Genomic DNA, 15,657 nt, shown 5'->3' with positions numbered 1-15,657 from the left:
CTGGGGTTTTCAATGGACGGAAGGGGTTGGCGCTTAGGCCGATAAGGTTGTCTGCGATCCTAAACGGGGCTGTGCGGACTTGGAGCTTCGCTGATGCCAATTGGAGGCGGGACCTTCCAAGGCTGATGGGGCTTTGGGGTGACTGTGGGCAACAACCATTTCCAAAGAAGAGACAAACACAGTTGGGATTGTTGACCATTTTATTTTTTTAAAGTCTCACTCTTTTTTAAAAATATATTTTTATTGATTTCAGAGAGGAAGGAGAGGGAGAGAGAGAGAGAGATAGAAACATCAATGATGAGAGAGACTCATCGATCGGCCGCCTCCTGCACGTCCCATTGGGGATTGGGCCCACAACCCGGCATGTGCCCTTGACTGGAATCGAACCTGGGACCCTTCAGTCCAAAGGCTGACGCTCTATCACCGAGCCAAAGCAGCTAGGGCAGCCATTTTATTTTTTGTTAACATTTTATTCTCTGAAGTTCCCACATCCACGCTTCCCCTTCACCTCTAGAGTCCTCCTCGGGCTTCACCTGAAAGGAGTTAACTCCATCACCTAACACCTGTCAGCAGGCGGGGCCTGTTCTGGGGCTGCAGCTGAGGGGGGCAGGGTGCTCAGAGCCAGTTCATCCTGACCCAGGATGCCACCCTGGTCCTCAGCAGTCAAAGGGCCACTGGACCCAAAGAACTTCACCAAGGCACGGACCTGGGGCAGCTCCGAGAACGTCTCCACTGCCAGCAGCATGGCCAGGAGCCCCAGGAGCAAGTAACCTGGGGAGAAAAGGTTCTGGGGCAGCTTTGGGGATGCCGACGATGCTCTCTGCCCACCCTCTAGACCAGTGGTCGGCAAACTGCGGCTCGCGAGCCACATGTGGCTCGCGAGCTGAGGTTTGCCACTCTGTTGACTAATGAGTTTGCCGACCACTGCTCTAGCCTGGTGACCCACCCTGGTACCTGATGCCACTCACAATTCCCTACACCTGTGAGGCTCAGCCTCCCCCAGTGGTGTATGGGAGTTGTAGTCCAGGCTCCTCTCCTCCCACTGGGTGCTTCTTGGCAGCTGAACTCACCAAGAAGTGCGATCTGGCCAAGGTGGTAAAGCACTGGATTCAGGTCACGGCCACGACCAGGCAGCAGGTCCCCCAGGCCGATGGTGCTGAGTGAGCCGAAGCAGAAGTAGATGGCCTCCAGCAGGCTGTAGCTGCCCTGCAGACCCCATAGCAACAGCGCTGGCAGCAGCACGAAGGTACCAGCCACTAGCAGGCCCAGTCCAAGTGCCTGCAGCAACGCGGCCCCGGCTGGGGTCAGCTGCCAGCGGACAGCTGCCCAGGCCACCGGGCAGCTGAGCAGAGGCAGCAGGCCGTGGCGCAGTGTGGCCACAAGGGCTAGGGAAGCTGGCAGCCCCAGGGCCGCGTAGACCACACAGAAGGCCTTTCCACCTGCTGATAGTGGGGCCATGTGGCCATAACCTGAACAGGAGAAAGATGGTGGGCAATGAGTCCTTGTGTGCAACGCCTGCTAGGGTCCCCACTTCCCCCAACAAGCCTCAGTGGAAGGCTGCCCTCTAGTGGCTGAAACTGCTGGAACCGCTCCGGCTCAGGCTCTGGCTCTGCTCCTCATCAACCGGAGAGCCTTGGGCAAGTCCCTTCACCTCTTTGGACTACTCTTTTATTTTCTGGAAAATGGAAAATTAAGAGACATCTGCCCTCTTGTAGCTGCGACAATTCTGAGAATTGCTGTCCTGCCCCAGAGGGAGCCTGGCTTTCTAAGAACCTCAGCTCTGCCCTTGACCGATACTTCTGCACCCACTGGGCAGGGCATCACCCACCCTTTCATTCCCCAAAGGGGTTTCGCGTTATCCTGCGTGCTGGGCCTTGCGCTGGAATCTGGGTCTGCTCAGGCCCTGCCATGCGCTGGGGGAGACAGGCAGGGAAATCTGTCAAGGCTCTCCCTAGGAAGAGCTGCAGAAGAGGCCGCTGCCTGAGAAAGGGCCTCAGCGCCAGAACAGCGTGTGGAAAGCAGGGAGATGAGAGAGCGGGAGGACAGGACCAGCTAGTCCAGAGCTTGGAGGAGCCAGGCAGTGGTGGGACCAGGAGACAAAAGGGAGTGGTGGGGACAGGTGCCCTGGAGAGCCTGTGCTCTGCCCAGAAGGGCAGGCCCGTTCCGCTCCTGCCAGCTGTGCCCCGCAGGAATCCTGGCTCAATGCAAATAGGTTTCCTGATTTTTCCAACCGAAGTTGGAAAACTGATGAATAAAAAAAATATTTAGAGACTTTGCTGACAAAAAAACACCAACCAAAAAAGCCAGGGCTGTGTGTCCCGTGGCTTTATTTCTTCAGCCCCTCGCACATGCTGTTCCCTCTGCCAGGAACTCCTCCATCCCTCAGATCTGTGCCTTGGCTAACATCCCGTCAAGACTTCTCACCAAGGAGCCTTCCCTCACGTTCCCTCCGGAGTCATTGCTGCTCATCTGTACTCCCAGGTCCACTCCACTTCCCTCCACCCAAGAGTCCATCCCGTGATGGGTTCCCTGCCTTGCTGCAGGTCCATGGGGTCTGGGCACCTCTCCTGGGTCTCAAAGTGTGCCTTGGGGTGGGGCTGGGGAGGCCACACCCCTCCTGGCAGCTGAAGTTGAGGCACCAGTTGGGGTGTGTTGGTGTGGAGAAACCCAGCTGTGATGTCAGGCCTAATAGGGCCTGGGCTCTGTCTGGCACTTTGGAGCTGGGGGAAGGGTTGTACCCCCAGGGACCCCAGGAATTAGGAGGCGCCCTTCTGCCCAGCCACCTGGCAGCCTTACCCGTGGTGGTGAGGATGCTGGCGGTGAAGAGCAGGGCTGAGGGCAGATCCCAGTTCCCAGCCTTTGAGACATTGCCCAGGCTGGAGATCCCATGGGCCTGGGCTGCCAGGGCGGTGCCCAGCAGCTCCTCCAGGGCCCCGGTTGGCAAGCATGCCCCGTACTCCGCCTGGAAAGTGGCCAGCTCGGCCCTGAGCTGGGCCTGGAGCCGGCGTGCTGGGGGCCCCTCCAGGGCCTGGAGCACCGCAGCCCCAAGGCCCAGAGCCAGCAGGTGAGCCGCCATCAGCAGCCCATATCGAGCCCAGGGCCGCAGCGCCCCCATGGTGTGCTGCCTGGGCGTCTGAGGTGTCCTGGAGGCTGGCTGCTCCACCTCAGGCAACTGGGAGGGAGGCAGGTGGGGCCGGGAGGAGGTGCTGTGTGGGTGGCTGAGAGTGAGGGAAGCCTGGGACCCGCTGGGGTGAGTGAATGGGAGGGAGGAGGCAGCCCAGGCTCGGAGATGAGCTGGATCACTCCTCCCAGTTTCTACGGCCATTATTTGCCCAGTTCCCCAAAGCTGGGTGGCGAGGACCAGGTGGAGGAAGGCGAGGCCCGGAGAGGTAAATGACTGGCTTAAAACCACATGGCAGTGGCTTACCCAGGGGCACGACCACTCGGTCACACACCCCCCGTCCACTCAGCCCTGGCTTGGATCCCGAGGACACAGCGGGAGAGGACAGACACACGTCCCTTCCTTCCTGGTGTTCACACAAGAAACCTGTTGGCAAGGAAGCATGCGGTTCACATGGTCCTCCGCTCCCTGAAGGAAACCCCTGGGCAATGGGCGGGAGCTCTGGGGCAGGCAGGGGCTCCCGCTGGGAAGGTTCCTGTAGGAGCGACCGTTCAGCTGGGGATAGAAGAGGCTGGTCAAGGTGGGAGAGCTGGGGTGAGAGAGGACGGGCTGTGAGGGTAAGGACACAGGGCCTTGAGGACACATGTGGCCCGGAGACCGAGGGGGGCATTACTGTATGCATCCTGGACGGAAGGTAGTGGCCTGGGCAGCCGAGTGGGACAGGAATATGGGATTGGGAGGGGTCTGGTGGGGACGAGGGTGGCAAGGCGTTGAGGACACAGAGCACTTGGGACAGATGGTGCTGTCAGGTCTCCATTCCAAGTCCTTCCTGGTAACCACCCCCCGACCCCGAACACTGGAGAGAGTGGACAGTGAGCCTGGCTGCCATGGACCATGAAGGGGAGGGGAGCCCAGACTGGGACTCCCATAAACCTCAGAACCCCATGGTAGTAAGGAAAGTGTGAGTGGAACCAGGTGCCAGGGTAGGTCACTCCTGTGTCCAGACCCCGGGATAGACAGTCAGACAGTCAGGACAAACCTCCAAAATGCTGCCCGGAGGGCTGTGTTTCTGAGGTCAGCGAGCTGCCCGGGTTGGGAGCAGCATGGCCGAGCCCCAGGGGAGGGCACACGAACTGGCCGCAGAGGCTAGGCAGGGGCCTTCCGGCAGCAGGACCTCTCTGTGGTCACCTGCAATGGCGGGAAGAGCCTGGCAAGGGTGAGGAGGTGGGTGAGGCCAGTCTGTGTGGGTGCCAGGGAGGCTGACAAGGGCCTTGAATGCCTGACTGAAGCCGGTGGACCTGATCCCAGGAGAGGGGTGTGGTGCACGGCACCAGCCCAGGCCCAGGCCGACTGCCCGTCTGCTGGGGGCATGGAGTCCCCAGCATCGTGTGATGGGTTGGATCCCTGGTTACTTCCAAGAACGGTGACAGGCTGTGCTTGGGGAGATAGCTTGGGGAGTTTATTTGGCTTCATTGGATCCTGAGGCCAAGGCCCCAACCCTGGCCGGGGCAGCAGGAAGGCACCTAGAGAACCCTGGCCCTAGATGACCCCCAGGGCAGGGGGATTCAGGCACTAAGCCCTGGGGCAGGGGCCACAGTAGCAGGACTTGGTCAAAAGTGCTGGTGACAGCTGAGGCCGGCCCCTCTCCCTCGCACCTCCCCTCCTCCCTGCGCTACCCCTGGGGGCAATTCCCTGAGACAGGCTATGGTCCTCCCAACCAGCTGGGTACAGTGTCAGGCCCCAGTGGGGCAGGTTAAGTCGGGGGACCCACAGGTTGCAGGTATGCGGGGGGTGCAGGCCCCCCATCCAGTGTGAAGGCTTCCTGTGCAGTGTAGTGTTCCTGACCCCCAAAGGGGGCGGGTCCCTGGGGGAAGCCAGGGCAGCGACAGGGGCTGGCCCGGCTCCTGTTCCAGTGTATGCTGTGGCTCCTCGGGGGCAGCTGGAGCGTGGGGAGCAGCCGGTCCACTCATGGCCCCGCCTCCGGCATCCATGGGGCCTGGGCACCCATGTCTTTGGTCTGCGCCCTACAGTCCTGAGGCCCCCCCCGGAAGGGGTTGGCAGGTGGAGAGTCCCAGAAAGGGTCTGAGTCTGGGAACAAGGTCCAGGGCGCCCGGCGGGGCGCAGGCTGTGGCGAGGGCAGGGGCGAAGGCCGCGGTCCAGCTGACACGAAGCTCCATGGGTCAATGCGGCTGCGAAGGGGTGAGGGCCGAGGTCGGCTGATGAGGCCCAGGGGCGGTGAGCGTGGGGTACCGGGGGTGCCAGGAGCAGAGCGGGATATCCCTGGCGGGGGTGAAACAGTGCTTCCTGTGAAGAGTGGGAGAGGAGCAGGGGGTCAGGCAGCACCTACTCTTGGGTTCCCAGGAGGCATGCCCTGCTCTGGGCCTGTTCTCCCATCTGCACAGCGAGCTCCCTGACTCATCACTTCACGGCCCCTCATGCTCCATGGAGCCTGTTTGTAATGCAGTGAGGAGCCAGGCCTCTGGAGCAGGCGGCCTGGGCCTGGATCCCAGCCCTTCCGCTGGGTAGTGGGAGCCGCAAGTCCCTTGCTCTCCCTGTGCCTTCAATTTCCTCACTTAAAGATGGGTCTAGCCGAAACCGGTTTGGCTCAGTGGATAGAGCATCGGTCTGCGGACTGAAAGGTCCCAGGTTCAATTCCGGTCAAGGGCATGTACATTGGTTGCGGGCACATCTCTGGTAGGGGGTGTGCAAGAGGCAGCTGGTCGATGTTTCTCTCTCATCGATGTTTCTAGCTCTCTGTCCCTCTCCTTTCTTCTCTGTAAAAAGTCAATAAAATATATTAAAAAAAAAAAAAAAAAGATGGGTCTAACAGGAGCAGCTATTCACAGGGTTCCTTGTCCCCACCTGAGACAACCTCTGTGACCTGGCGCACGCAGGCAACTAGCAGGCGTCTGCCATCACTGTTGTCACCATTATTCCTTTTATTCCACAACCAGCCTGGCGGGCCCCGCTCCACTCCTGAGCACTGGTGACTGAACTTGGAATTCAGTTCCTTTCAAGCGTGCCCAGAGCCCAGGTGTGGGGCCCAGCGCCCAAGTGTGGGGCCCCGTGGAGACTAGGGGGCCTGGCCCTACTGCCCTGCATGTCCCCACCAGCCCTCCCTCCCTCCGTCACCGGGCAGGAGGCCTGCACGGGGCCACTCACCGCGCCTCCCTTCCTCGCGTCTGGGACTCTTGGCCGAAGGCTGGCCTGCAGGGACACCCAGCTCCAGCAGCAGGGGCGCAGGGGTGGGTGGGCCTGGGGCGTCGGGGCTCAACCGGGAAGTGGGGGCTTCAGGCGTCTTGGGGGAAGAGCGGATGAGCCGGGAGGGGAGTGAGGAAGGGCTGGGAGACAGGGTGGGGGGCGTTGGCTGGGGCTCCCCACGCGGCTGCAGGTCACGGCCGAGGCCCAGCGAGGCGAGCAGGGCAGTGCCGCGCAGCAGTGCACGCTGGATCAGCTTGGGGGTCCCAGAGCCGCTGCTGCGTTCAGCCGGGGCCGGCCGCCGGGGCTCCTCAGGCTCTGGGCTCGGCCGTGGGGGGTTACCTGGTGGCGAGGGAGGGGCATAGTTAGGGGATCTTCAGGTGGGGTGCTCTGGGATCCCTCCTTGGCCCTGGTGTGAGGACTGAGTTAACATCTCCCCTGACCCCGCCCATTGTGCCTCCCCCATCGCACACATCCAGGTCTTTCAGAAGTGGGGGCGGGGGAGGCTGTGCGGGCCAAAGCAGCAGCAAGGGCAAAGCCTGGGAGGCAGCCAGGTGCCCTGGAGCCAGAGATGGGGGTGTAGGAGGAGGAAAAGGGGTCACCAGGAGGCAAGCATTGGCCAGATCCTCAATGGCCGCCAGGAGCACCTGCAGGGCCCCGGGGACAGGATTAGGGCCTGAGCCCTCCGCCCACATTCTTCCTGGATGGGCAGAGCCTGGTCCTTCTGCCTGCCTGTCCCCACTTCGGGGGTAGCTTATCTGGGGCAGCAGGTGAACTCCAATGTGCACAACAGCCCCAAGAGACACGCATCACTGTCCCTCTTCCAGGAATGAGGAAACAGGTTCAGAGAGGCCCGCTGTTTGTGCCAGGCCCCAGCTGAATGGTTTAGGGCAGTGATGGCGAACCTATGACACGCGTGTCAGCACTGACACGCGTAGCCATTTCTGATGACACGCGGCCACTGAGGCGGCTGCATGCCGAGGATGAAACATTTGCGAAATAATGTGTTTTTCCTCAAAGTGACACACTACCCGAGTTATGCTCAGTTTTTTGGCCAAGTTTGACACACCAAGCTCAAAAGGTTGCCCATCACTGGTTTAGGGAATGACGTTGACTGATCTCATTCCGAAAGAGTCCCAGGATCAGAGAGGTTAAGGGCTTGTCTAAGGCTGCACAGCCACCATGGGGTGGAGCAGGCCTCACTCTAGGCAGGGGCAACAGAGCCTTTGCTCTCCACCACTTCCCAACCTTTCTGCTCTGGGTTTCAGGACATCTGTGTCCTAGGCGTGGGCCTCGGGGACCTGTCCAACCCCAATTCTGTCCGGCCCTCCTTGGCTCTAGAACCTGCCATGGCTCTCCATGGCCCCTAGAAGGAAGTCCAGGCTCCTTGGCTGGGCTTTCAAAGTCTTCCCAGCCTTGCCCCTCCACCTCCCCTTTCTCTTTGGGCCAAGCGTACCGTGGGCCTGCCTGGAGTGGAGCACTGGGCGGGTGTCAAGAGAAAGAATAAAACTGGGGGAAATGAGCTTCTACTTTGAATCAGACCTTGGTGGTATTTTTTTTTTGGGGGGGGGGGGGAGTGTCCCTGTTCTCAGCCACAACCCTTACCCAGTCTCTCTGCCTCTGAAGACAGGTCTCAGTTGCATAAAAACTCCCATCATTTTCAGGCTCTTCCTTAACGGGTGCCTGCTTATTTTTCCAGCTTTGCTCACTCATTCACTCAACAAACTTCTGCTGATAAACTTCCATTGTCAGGGCTGCACTGGGCTTCACAGACCCAGGAAGTGCAGGCCTAGTGCTCTCCTGTCACTGCCTGGCTCTCAGCCCTGCTCTGAGTTCCAGCCAGACTTCCTTTGCTCAGGTCTGGTGAGCCCCACGTCTGCGCACACACCATTCCCTCTGCCCAGCACACCTTTCCCACCCATCAAGACCCAGCTCAGATGTCGCCTCCTCTGTGACGCTGGCATTGTGATTTGTAATAAGAAATATATACTTGGTCTTCCTCTCATTCCAGGCACAGAGCTCCTAAAACCCTGGGAATTTTCTAAGTGACAGAGTGACAAAGGTAAAAGGAGCACCTTTTAAAATCCATAACAAGCCCCTTTGCCCACTCCTGAGTTCACATTGATGGGGTGACTTTTGGAAAGCCCTTAGGGATAGGGGTCTGGTCGCCAGAGGAACCAGCCACATCATTAGAGTTGGAACTTTCCAGGGAGGAGAGGGGAGGGGCTGGAGATTGAGTTCAGTCACGATGTTTTCATCGATCCATCATATCCACTTCATGAAGCCTCTATAAAAACCCCGGCGGAAGGGGCTCGGAGAACTTCCAGGGAAAGTGGTGCATGCGGAGAGGGTGTTGGTGCCCACGCCCCTGCCCATGTCCCTTGCCCTATGCATCTCTTTCATCTGGCTGTTCTTGAGCTGATCCTTTATAATAAACCGGTAATCCAGGAAGTAACCTTTTCCCGAGTTCTGTGAGATGCTCTAGCAAATTATCAAACCCGAGGAGGGCTTGTGGGAACCTCCAATGGATAGCCAGTCGGTCAGAAACACAGGTGACAACCTGGACTTGCCAGTGGCATCGGAAGTGGGAGCAGTCTTGAGGGACTGAGCCCTTAACCTGTGGGGTCCAGGTAACTCATTCCAGGCAAACAGTGTCAGAAATGAACTGAACTGGAGTGGAAAGACATTCTTGCAGGGGCTGGGAGGTTAAGGTCATGTACTCTTGTGGGCGACTGGAGTGCGGCTTGGCTAGGGGAACCCAGTGCTCAGCCGGTGGCTGGGCTGGGGCAGGTGATGTCCTTTCAGGTAACCATTCCATCTTCCCGCCCTCCCTAGAGCCTGCTGAGGGCACAGTGACTGCCTTGGGGCCAGGGAAGTGCCCTCTTCCAGGCCAGGCCTGCCAGGGGGACCAGAGAGCCAGGAAAGAGCCCTCTTCAGACTCTGGGCTCCCTGAGGTTGGGCTTTATCCAGCTCAGTTGTGGGCCTACAGTTCAAAACTGGGTTCTAGGGCTCGCTTTGCTGTGCCTGCTGGCTTCTGATAGTCTCCCCACGGTAGAGAGTACAGCAAAAAGCCTTCTGCTGGGCAACAAGGCCACTCACCATTGAGTGTTGGGGGTGTGGAAGGAGATCCTAAGGGGGAGGAATCATCTGAATCCAGGTACCAGGTGGCTTCGTCCATGCGGGACCTTCTCCTGGTTACAGGAAGGGAAGGGAGTTGTGCTTTGTGAGTCTCAGGACTGTTGGAAGGCAGATAATACTGGAGTTGGGGGCACTCAGGCACTCACCTTCCATTCTGGGCTTCCCCAGGCTTGGGGGAACTGGGACCCCAGGCCCAGCATGCTCGGCGTTCTCCATTGCTTGAGTCCTCCTGACGTCGGGGGGACTGGCGGCCCCATGCCTGGCCTGGTTCTGCAGGCTCCACTGTGGAGGGAAAACCAATGGAGTCTGAGCTGAGGGCAAGGCTCTGATCCTTGTGCTCTCCCATCATAAGAACCGGGCTCCGGGGTAACATGTTAGAGGATGGAGCAGGCCGGCTCCAATCCATCCCTGGGTGGGCTTTGGGCCACAGAGAACTTAATAGAATTGGGGCTTCGTAGGTGGGTTTGGGTCCTGGGGTAGGCAGCAGGGGTTGGGGGGCATCTCATCTAGTCCTACAGTCACCGCAGAAATCGACCTGGGTTTGAATTCTGCTCTATTATTAGCTGTGTAATGTTAGGCACGTTACTTTTTTCACTTCCCTTACTTATAAAACTTAAAAGGACAGCTCCCTCACAAAGTTATTGCGAGGAATTAAGTCAATATTAGCAAAATGTTTAGAAAAATGCGGACTCATAAAATTAGAAAATTCTAGTATCATACAACTGTTTGACGTTTTAAAAGTTAGTAAAACAAATGCTGCTTGGGGAACTCGAAGGTGCCAGTCTAGACTGACAGGGGAGGGAGACTGGGGCCGGGACCCACGGCCGAGGATCAGGTTTGACAGAAAGAGAAGAGGTGGAGCAAGGACAGAAAGAGGTGAGGTTTCTTACACTGGATGGCCCGAAACCGGGGAAAGGTGGGGGAGTCCCCAGCTCCGACCTCGAAGACGTTTCTCCTCCGGTCCAGGCCGGGCGAGGCCTGCACAGTGATTCGGTGTTTGAAGTCTGGGTTTGGGAAGGAAGCAGGGCCAGTTCGTGGTGAAGGAGAGCCAAGATCCCAACCAGCTCGTAGGCAGTGCGGGGACCGGGCCTGGCGCGATGGGAATGTGACTGGGGCCGGTTTACTGCCCTCCTGGGCCCCGGGCTCTCAGTAGGGAAAGCGGATCGCCTGCCTGGACTCCAGCACCCGGAGGAGAGCGACAGAGCCCGAGCTTCCCAGAGGCGGCCGCCGCCCCGCCCCGCCCCTCGGCCTTCCCGAACTTCCAGGATTCCTGCCCCTTCCCCGCTGCAGCCACTCTCAGGCCGACATGCAAATATTCCCGCCAGGACCCGCCCACAAACACGCCGAGTTCCAACCCCGACCAGCCTTCAGCTCACGGGCCCACCCACTAACTCCCCGAACCAATCAGCGCGAAGGCCTGACCCCGCCCCCGCCGCCGGACCCGCCCCTTACCGAGTGGCATACTGATGCGCTCGCCGCCGTCGCGCGCGCGGAGCTTGCTGCGCTTGAAGGTGCCGCGGCGGCGGCGCACGTGCGGCCGCTCGCGGTCCACCTGCTGCAACAGCAGCGTCAGCTCGCGCTCGAACACCTCCAGCTCCCACTGAGCCAGCAGGTGTTCGCGCCGCCGCAGCTGCTCGGCCTGGGAACGCTGCTCACGCGCCGCGCGGGTCAGCTCCTCCTCGCGGCTCAGTAGTTCCTGTGCCCGGGACAGTGGGGACGGTGGGGTCAGGCCGGTAGGGCCCTGGCGCCCGCCCCAACTCTCCGCCCAAAGGAGACCCGAGTGTCTCCTTCCAACCCCGGGACACTGACTCCTCCCACCTTTTCCTTGGCCCGCAGCTCGTCGAAAAGGCCTTGGATCTCACGCTTCCAGCCTTCCTGCATGGAATGGAAGGAGTCCCGCGGCATTTCCCGCAGGACCTGGGCCTCCAGCGCCTCCAACTGCTGCAGGATGGAGGCGAAGTCGGGCCTGCGGTGCGGGTCCTGCGCCCAACAATCTGGGGACACAGCATGGAGGGGGGACAGAATAAGAAGAGGTCTGTGGGTGGAGGGGCTGTCCCTCACCCTCCCGCACCGTCCCCTTACCGGCCATGAGCTGTGCGAAGGGCTCGGGGCAGGTGGATGGGATGGGCAGTGTGAGCTTGTTAACAGCCACTCCGTAGGCTACAGCAAGGCAGTCGATGCCACGGTAGGGCACCTCTCCAGTCAGCAATTCCCACAGTAGCACCCCAAAGCTGTGGGAGAGAGAAGGGTGTGTCCTCTCTCCTCATTGCTATTTCACCCCAAAGCAACCAGGAACTAAATGGCTTGGGTCCCTCCCCCTGAGCTCCACCTGTCTGCCCAGCCCTAGATCTTGGCAGCCACATCTCCCCGCTGCAGCCCCACAGCTGGCCCTGTCCAGCCTCCATCCAGGCCGCACCTCCAGACATCGCTGCCCTTAGAGAAGGTGGAAGCCTTGATGACCTCAGGAGCCATCCAGGCATAGGTGCCGGCGGCACTCATTTGTGTGGTTTTGTGCCACTCTCGGGCCAGGCCGAAGTCCGTGATCTTCAGGGTCTTGTGCTCCATGTCATCACCCTCAATGGGCTGCAGCAGCAGAACTGGGGAAGAGAGAGGCAGGACTGTGGTTGCTCCAGGCTCAGGTGGGAGGGACAAGGGAGGAGCTAACTGCCCTCTGACAGACATCTAGCTGGGTACTGGGGGCATGGGGGTGATCTTGCCCAGGAAGGAGAGCTCGCTGCTGGGGCTGGGATGGAATCAGACAAAAATAACAATACTGGGAAATGTTCCCCAGGATAAGCCATGCATTTTACACTCAGTTCTAGCAGTCACACACAAAAACGTTGCGAGGTAGGCATCATTATCCCCATGTTACAGATGAAGAAACTGAGCAAGGCAATGACTCGGCTAAGGTCCTAAACAAATTAAACAGAGATTCCAACCTAGTCTGTGTGGTTCCAAAGCCAGGCCTATAACTTTCTCCTAATACTGCATTGAATGGAAACTAGCAATATAGCAGCCTCTTAGCCCCGATGGCCTTAATTTCAAGAGAAACCTGTGTCTTATCATTTTGCTAAAGCAGGAGTGTGAATCAGAACCTCCCTTGGGGTGGGGAGCAGGAGGGAGCCCTTGGGAGAGAAAGGAAGCCCAACAGGCGCCACAGACCCCTGGTGCCCGTATCGCAGTGTGGCCGGTGCAGCCACTCCCAAGGGAGCGAGACTCCAAAAGATAACTCCTAACGCAGCTGGATGTGGAGAGAAAGGGAGGGGTCTGAGAAGATGATGGTTCTTGCCCAGAAAGGAGGAGCTTGGGATAAATGTAGGAGTGGATGGTTAGACTTGGCAGGGGCTCATGGCTTTGACCCAAATGGGGCCACCATATCTGTACAGAGAGAAGCAGCAACTTGCAAACCTCTCATCAGGAAAAACATGGCTCAAACGAGAGGCGTTTTAGAGGACAAAGTAACAGAACCACCCCGGCTCTGGAAGGGCCTCTCTGCTCTCCTGGTTGTAGAAAACTGCACTGCAGAGGAGTGCCCTCCAAGCCACGACATTTCTGAGTCTGTGTCCTTCCAGAGCACACCTCCGCTCTCCTGCCCAGGTGGCAGCTTCATAACGGGGGCAGCACAGGGTACTTGGGGTGGAGTGCCAGCGTGCCCTCGGTCAGGGGCGGGCCCCAGCACCTAACGCAGCCCAGTGAGTCAGAGGAGACTTCTCAGAAAAGGTGGCAGAACCAGGGTACTCACTTTTCCAGGCCTAAAAGCCACAACTCCTGATCCTGCTCTGGCCGAGCTCTCTGGGCCTTGTGGGGCATCTGGCTCCCCAACCCTTCCCCAATGTCCTTGACTCCTGGGGCCTCTGACAGCTTGTGTTTCCTTCAGGGCCTCCCCTGCCCTCAGCCCTCTCAGTGCAGGTGTTCCCTCAGGGCCTGGCCTCTCTGCCCACTGCTCTCAGACTGTTCTGGCTCTCCCAGGTGCCAGCCACCCATTGGCATCTCCCACATTTGACCTCTAGGCCAGAAGTCAGTTCAGCTGCCCATCAGCTGGCCTACCTGAGGTCCACAGCCCCTCAACAACCACCTTCATCATCCCAGCAGGCCCGGCAAATCTTCTTGCCATTTCTCCTAATTCAGAGAAAGTCCTACAATCTCCCCTCTCCTCTGAGCCCGCCTGGGGCTGAGTCCTGAGCAGTTAATAAAGCCGAGGAGGGTTGTCATGAGATCCCACTTTTGAAAGCCTTAGCACAGGGTCTGGCCCCCAGCATGAACATGCTGAATGCCAGTTGTGCTGAAGCCTCTGTCACTCACTCACATCTCTCTGCAGACTCTCTCTTCTCCACCCTCTATTACTCTGGCTTGGCTGCTGGAGGCTCAGAACTGGACCATTTAGTAAACCCTCCAGGAGCTCATTCCCAAGGACTGCAACAGGCTGGGGGCAGGTGGCTGGAGTGGGACCAGCCAAAGGGTCTGTGTGCCGGGGTTGGGAAGGGACTCCTGTCTCCTCTGGTGCCAGGACCCACCCATCCTCTTGAAGACCAGCCCTTGCTGCTTCCTGGCTGAGTCTCTAGCCACAGGTGAGGCCTCACAGACCAGTGAAGCACCTTCTGTACCAGTGTCTCAGGCCGGCAGGCCAGCCGCTCCTTGTCAGCCAGCTAATCTGAGACGCGGATAATTCACCCAAAGTCTCAGGACTTCTTTGTACGGGCGGCCTGTCTGCCACCTCCCACCCCCGGCTTGACCTGACAACTTCAATGTCTCGTCCTCTCCCCGGCACCTCCTGTTTTTCTCCAAGTGCTTTGAATTTGTCCCAACCCGAGTTGCTCTTCTGATGTCTGATGTAGACCTTGGGAACGGGTGGTCAGGGGCCATCCGGAAGAGAGAGAGCTAGAGACCCCCCTCTCAGTGCCCTCTTAGGGCTCCCTGGCCCCAGCCCCCTCCCAGGCTGGCCTCTGTGGGGCTCGGGAGTGGCCTAGGCCGCTCACACCTCTTCCGCTTCCCTCCCATGGTCTCTACTTCTCCTTTCTGGGGGCCTGGCACAGGTCTCCAACTGGGGGGGTCCTTTGGGGGAGAATTGGGGGAGGTCAGCCCCAGGCCGGGCTGGCTGGTCAGTCCTGTGACTCGTGGGCCTGGAGAATTCCCCCTCCACTCCCCGCCAGGCTTCCTCACAAGGCCCCTATTGTCCAGGAAAATCACGCCATTGTTTCCTGCCTGCGCCCCCCCAGTTCAGGGACTCCCCCGCCCCAATCCCGCAGACAGTACCTCAGGCCTAGGACTGGGGTCTGCAAGGTGGGAGGCCAGGCTCAGGGAGGCTGAGGGCACCCTGCCTGCCCTTTACCACCACCACCCAGACTCTGAGAGAGAAGCAGGGGAACTGGAGGGGAGTGGGGGTGCAATCCCTGGCTCCTTCCTCTCCCACAAGCCCCCCACCCCCAGCTCTTTCCTCCCCTGTAGGCAGCTGGACTGGGGAGGGAGCAGAGGCTGGAGCAGGGGCAGGAAGCTGGCTCAGGGGCAGCAGGAAATGCAGGAAGCGGTGGGGAGGGTGGGGAGCAGGGGCCTGGGCTATTGTTCCATTTTTTCTGGAAAGAAAACTGGAGGAAAAACAGAAGATGGAGTCCCCTCCCCCTGGGGCCTTCGGGGAATCCCCCTCAGGCTGGGCTGGGAGTGGGGGGTCCTAGATGGCTAGAACCGAGAAGCGAGGCCGAGAGGTGGGAACTGCCCCCTACTACAGATGACAGGAGGGGGTGGGTGGCTGGCAGACATCCCCTGCCCCCCTCTGGCCCTGGCAAGGACTTGGATATCCCCAGGGCCTGGCGTTCTCCCTCCAGGTCCCTTGTCCATGGTCCACCCAGGCCAGGAGGCTCAAAATATACATCTCACCCCTGCGAGAGCTGCCCATGCCTCTCCAGTAATCCCACTGCCCCTCCTGCGCTTCCTTTTGCTCTACAGCCTACACCCTGGGCCTCCCCAGGCCCAGCCCTGTGTCCCCCCACTATTGTGCTGGGTACTGCCTCCTGGCCTTTGCTCTTGTCAGGCCCTGCTGGACATTCAATGGGGCGCCTCTCTGAATGCTGACTGCCTTTGGCCGGTGTGAAGCTTGCCTGCTTGAAGCGCTCTGAGCTTGTCACTCCTTGTTTTGGGTCCCTGCTGAGCAGTGTGCAATCCCAAATGGCTGAGGATGGAGGCCTAGTCCCACCACACCCACCCCA

At 59.4% G+C, this 15,657-nt stretch overlaps 2 protein-coding genes across 4 annotated transcripts in view; both read right to left on the bottom strand.

Moving 5' to 3' along the window:
* Positions 1-208: 208 nt before the first annotated feature.
* Positions 209-3,673, bottom strand: KCNK7 (potassium two pore domain channel subfamily K member 7). Of its 2 annotated transcripts, XM_008147045.3 has the most exons (3): positions 2,797-3,673; positions 1,071-1,469; positions 209-771 (listed from the first exon to the last, which is right to left on the bottom strand). In XM_008147045.3, exons 1-3 carry the CDS (start codon positions 3,323-3,325, stop codon positions 557-559), a joined length of 1,143 nt encoding a protein of 380 aa, XP_008145267.2. In that variant the 5' UTR covers positions 3,326-3,673; the 3' UTR covers positions 209-556. The 2 variants fall into 2 exon arrangements, with proteins under 2 accessions (XP_008145267.2, XP_054580637.1); XM_054724662.1 differs by having other exon boundaries at positions 704-1,469.
* Positions 3,674-4,651: 978 nt separating this feature from the next.
* MAP3K11 (mitogen-activated protein kinase kinase kinase 11) overlaps positions 4,652-15,657 on the bottom strand; it is a 14,899-nt gene continuing 3,893 nt past the window's right edge. Inside the window, exons 3-11 of one of the 2 annotated variants that reach the window (XM_008146953.3) lie at positions 11,874-12,054; positions 11,540-11,688; positions 11,276-11,451; positions 10,910-11,153; positions 10,348-10,461; positions 9,604-9,739; positions 9,419-9,510; positions 6,284-6,661; positions 4,652-5,425 (exon numbers count right to left, since the gene is read on the bottom strand). In XM_008146953.3, the coding sequence (XP_008145175.2) occupies positions 5,088-5,425; positions 6,284-6,661; positions 9,419-9,510; positions 9,604-9,739; positions 10,348-10,461; positions 10,910-11,153; positions 11,276-11,451; positions 11,540-11,688; positions 11,874-12,054 (1,808 nt within the window). In that variant the 3' untranslated portion in view covers positions 4,652-5,087. The remainder of the gene's footprint in view (positions 5,426-6,283; positions 6,662-9,418; positions 9,511-9,603; positions 9,740-10,347; positions 10,462-10,909; positions 11,154-11,275; positions 11,452-11,539; positions 11,689-11,873; positions 12,055-15,657) is intronic. The other variant, XM_054724661.1, reaches the window with a different exon arrangement.

Source organism: Eptesicus fuscus, chromosome 13 (assembly GCF_027574615.1).
Source record: "Eptesicus fuscus isolate TK198812 chromosome 13, DD_ASM_mEF_20220401, whole genome shotgun sequence".
NCBI classification, from domain to species: Eukaryota; Metazoa; Chordata; class Mammalia; order Chiroptera; family Vespertilionidae; genus Eptesicus; species Eptesicus fuscus.
The sequence above is the reverse complement of the archived record's forward strand: the minus strand, read 5'-3'. Positions and strand labels throughout refer to the sequence as shown.

Excerpts from the sequence above, each read along its gene's own strand:
- KCNK7 (XM_054724662.1), bottom strand. The coding sequence starts at position 3,325 with ATGGCCGTAGAAACTGGGAGGAGTGATCCAGCTCATCTCCGAGCCTGG. Across the intron at positions 1,470-2,796 it reads CAGCATCCTCACCACCACGG|GTTATGGCCACATGGCCCCA; the intron begins GTAAGGCTGCCA and ends TCTCCTGTTCAG.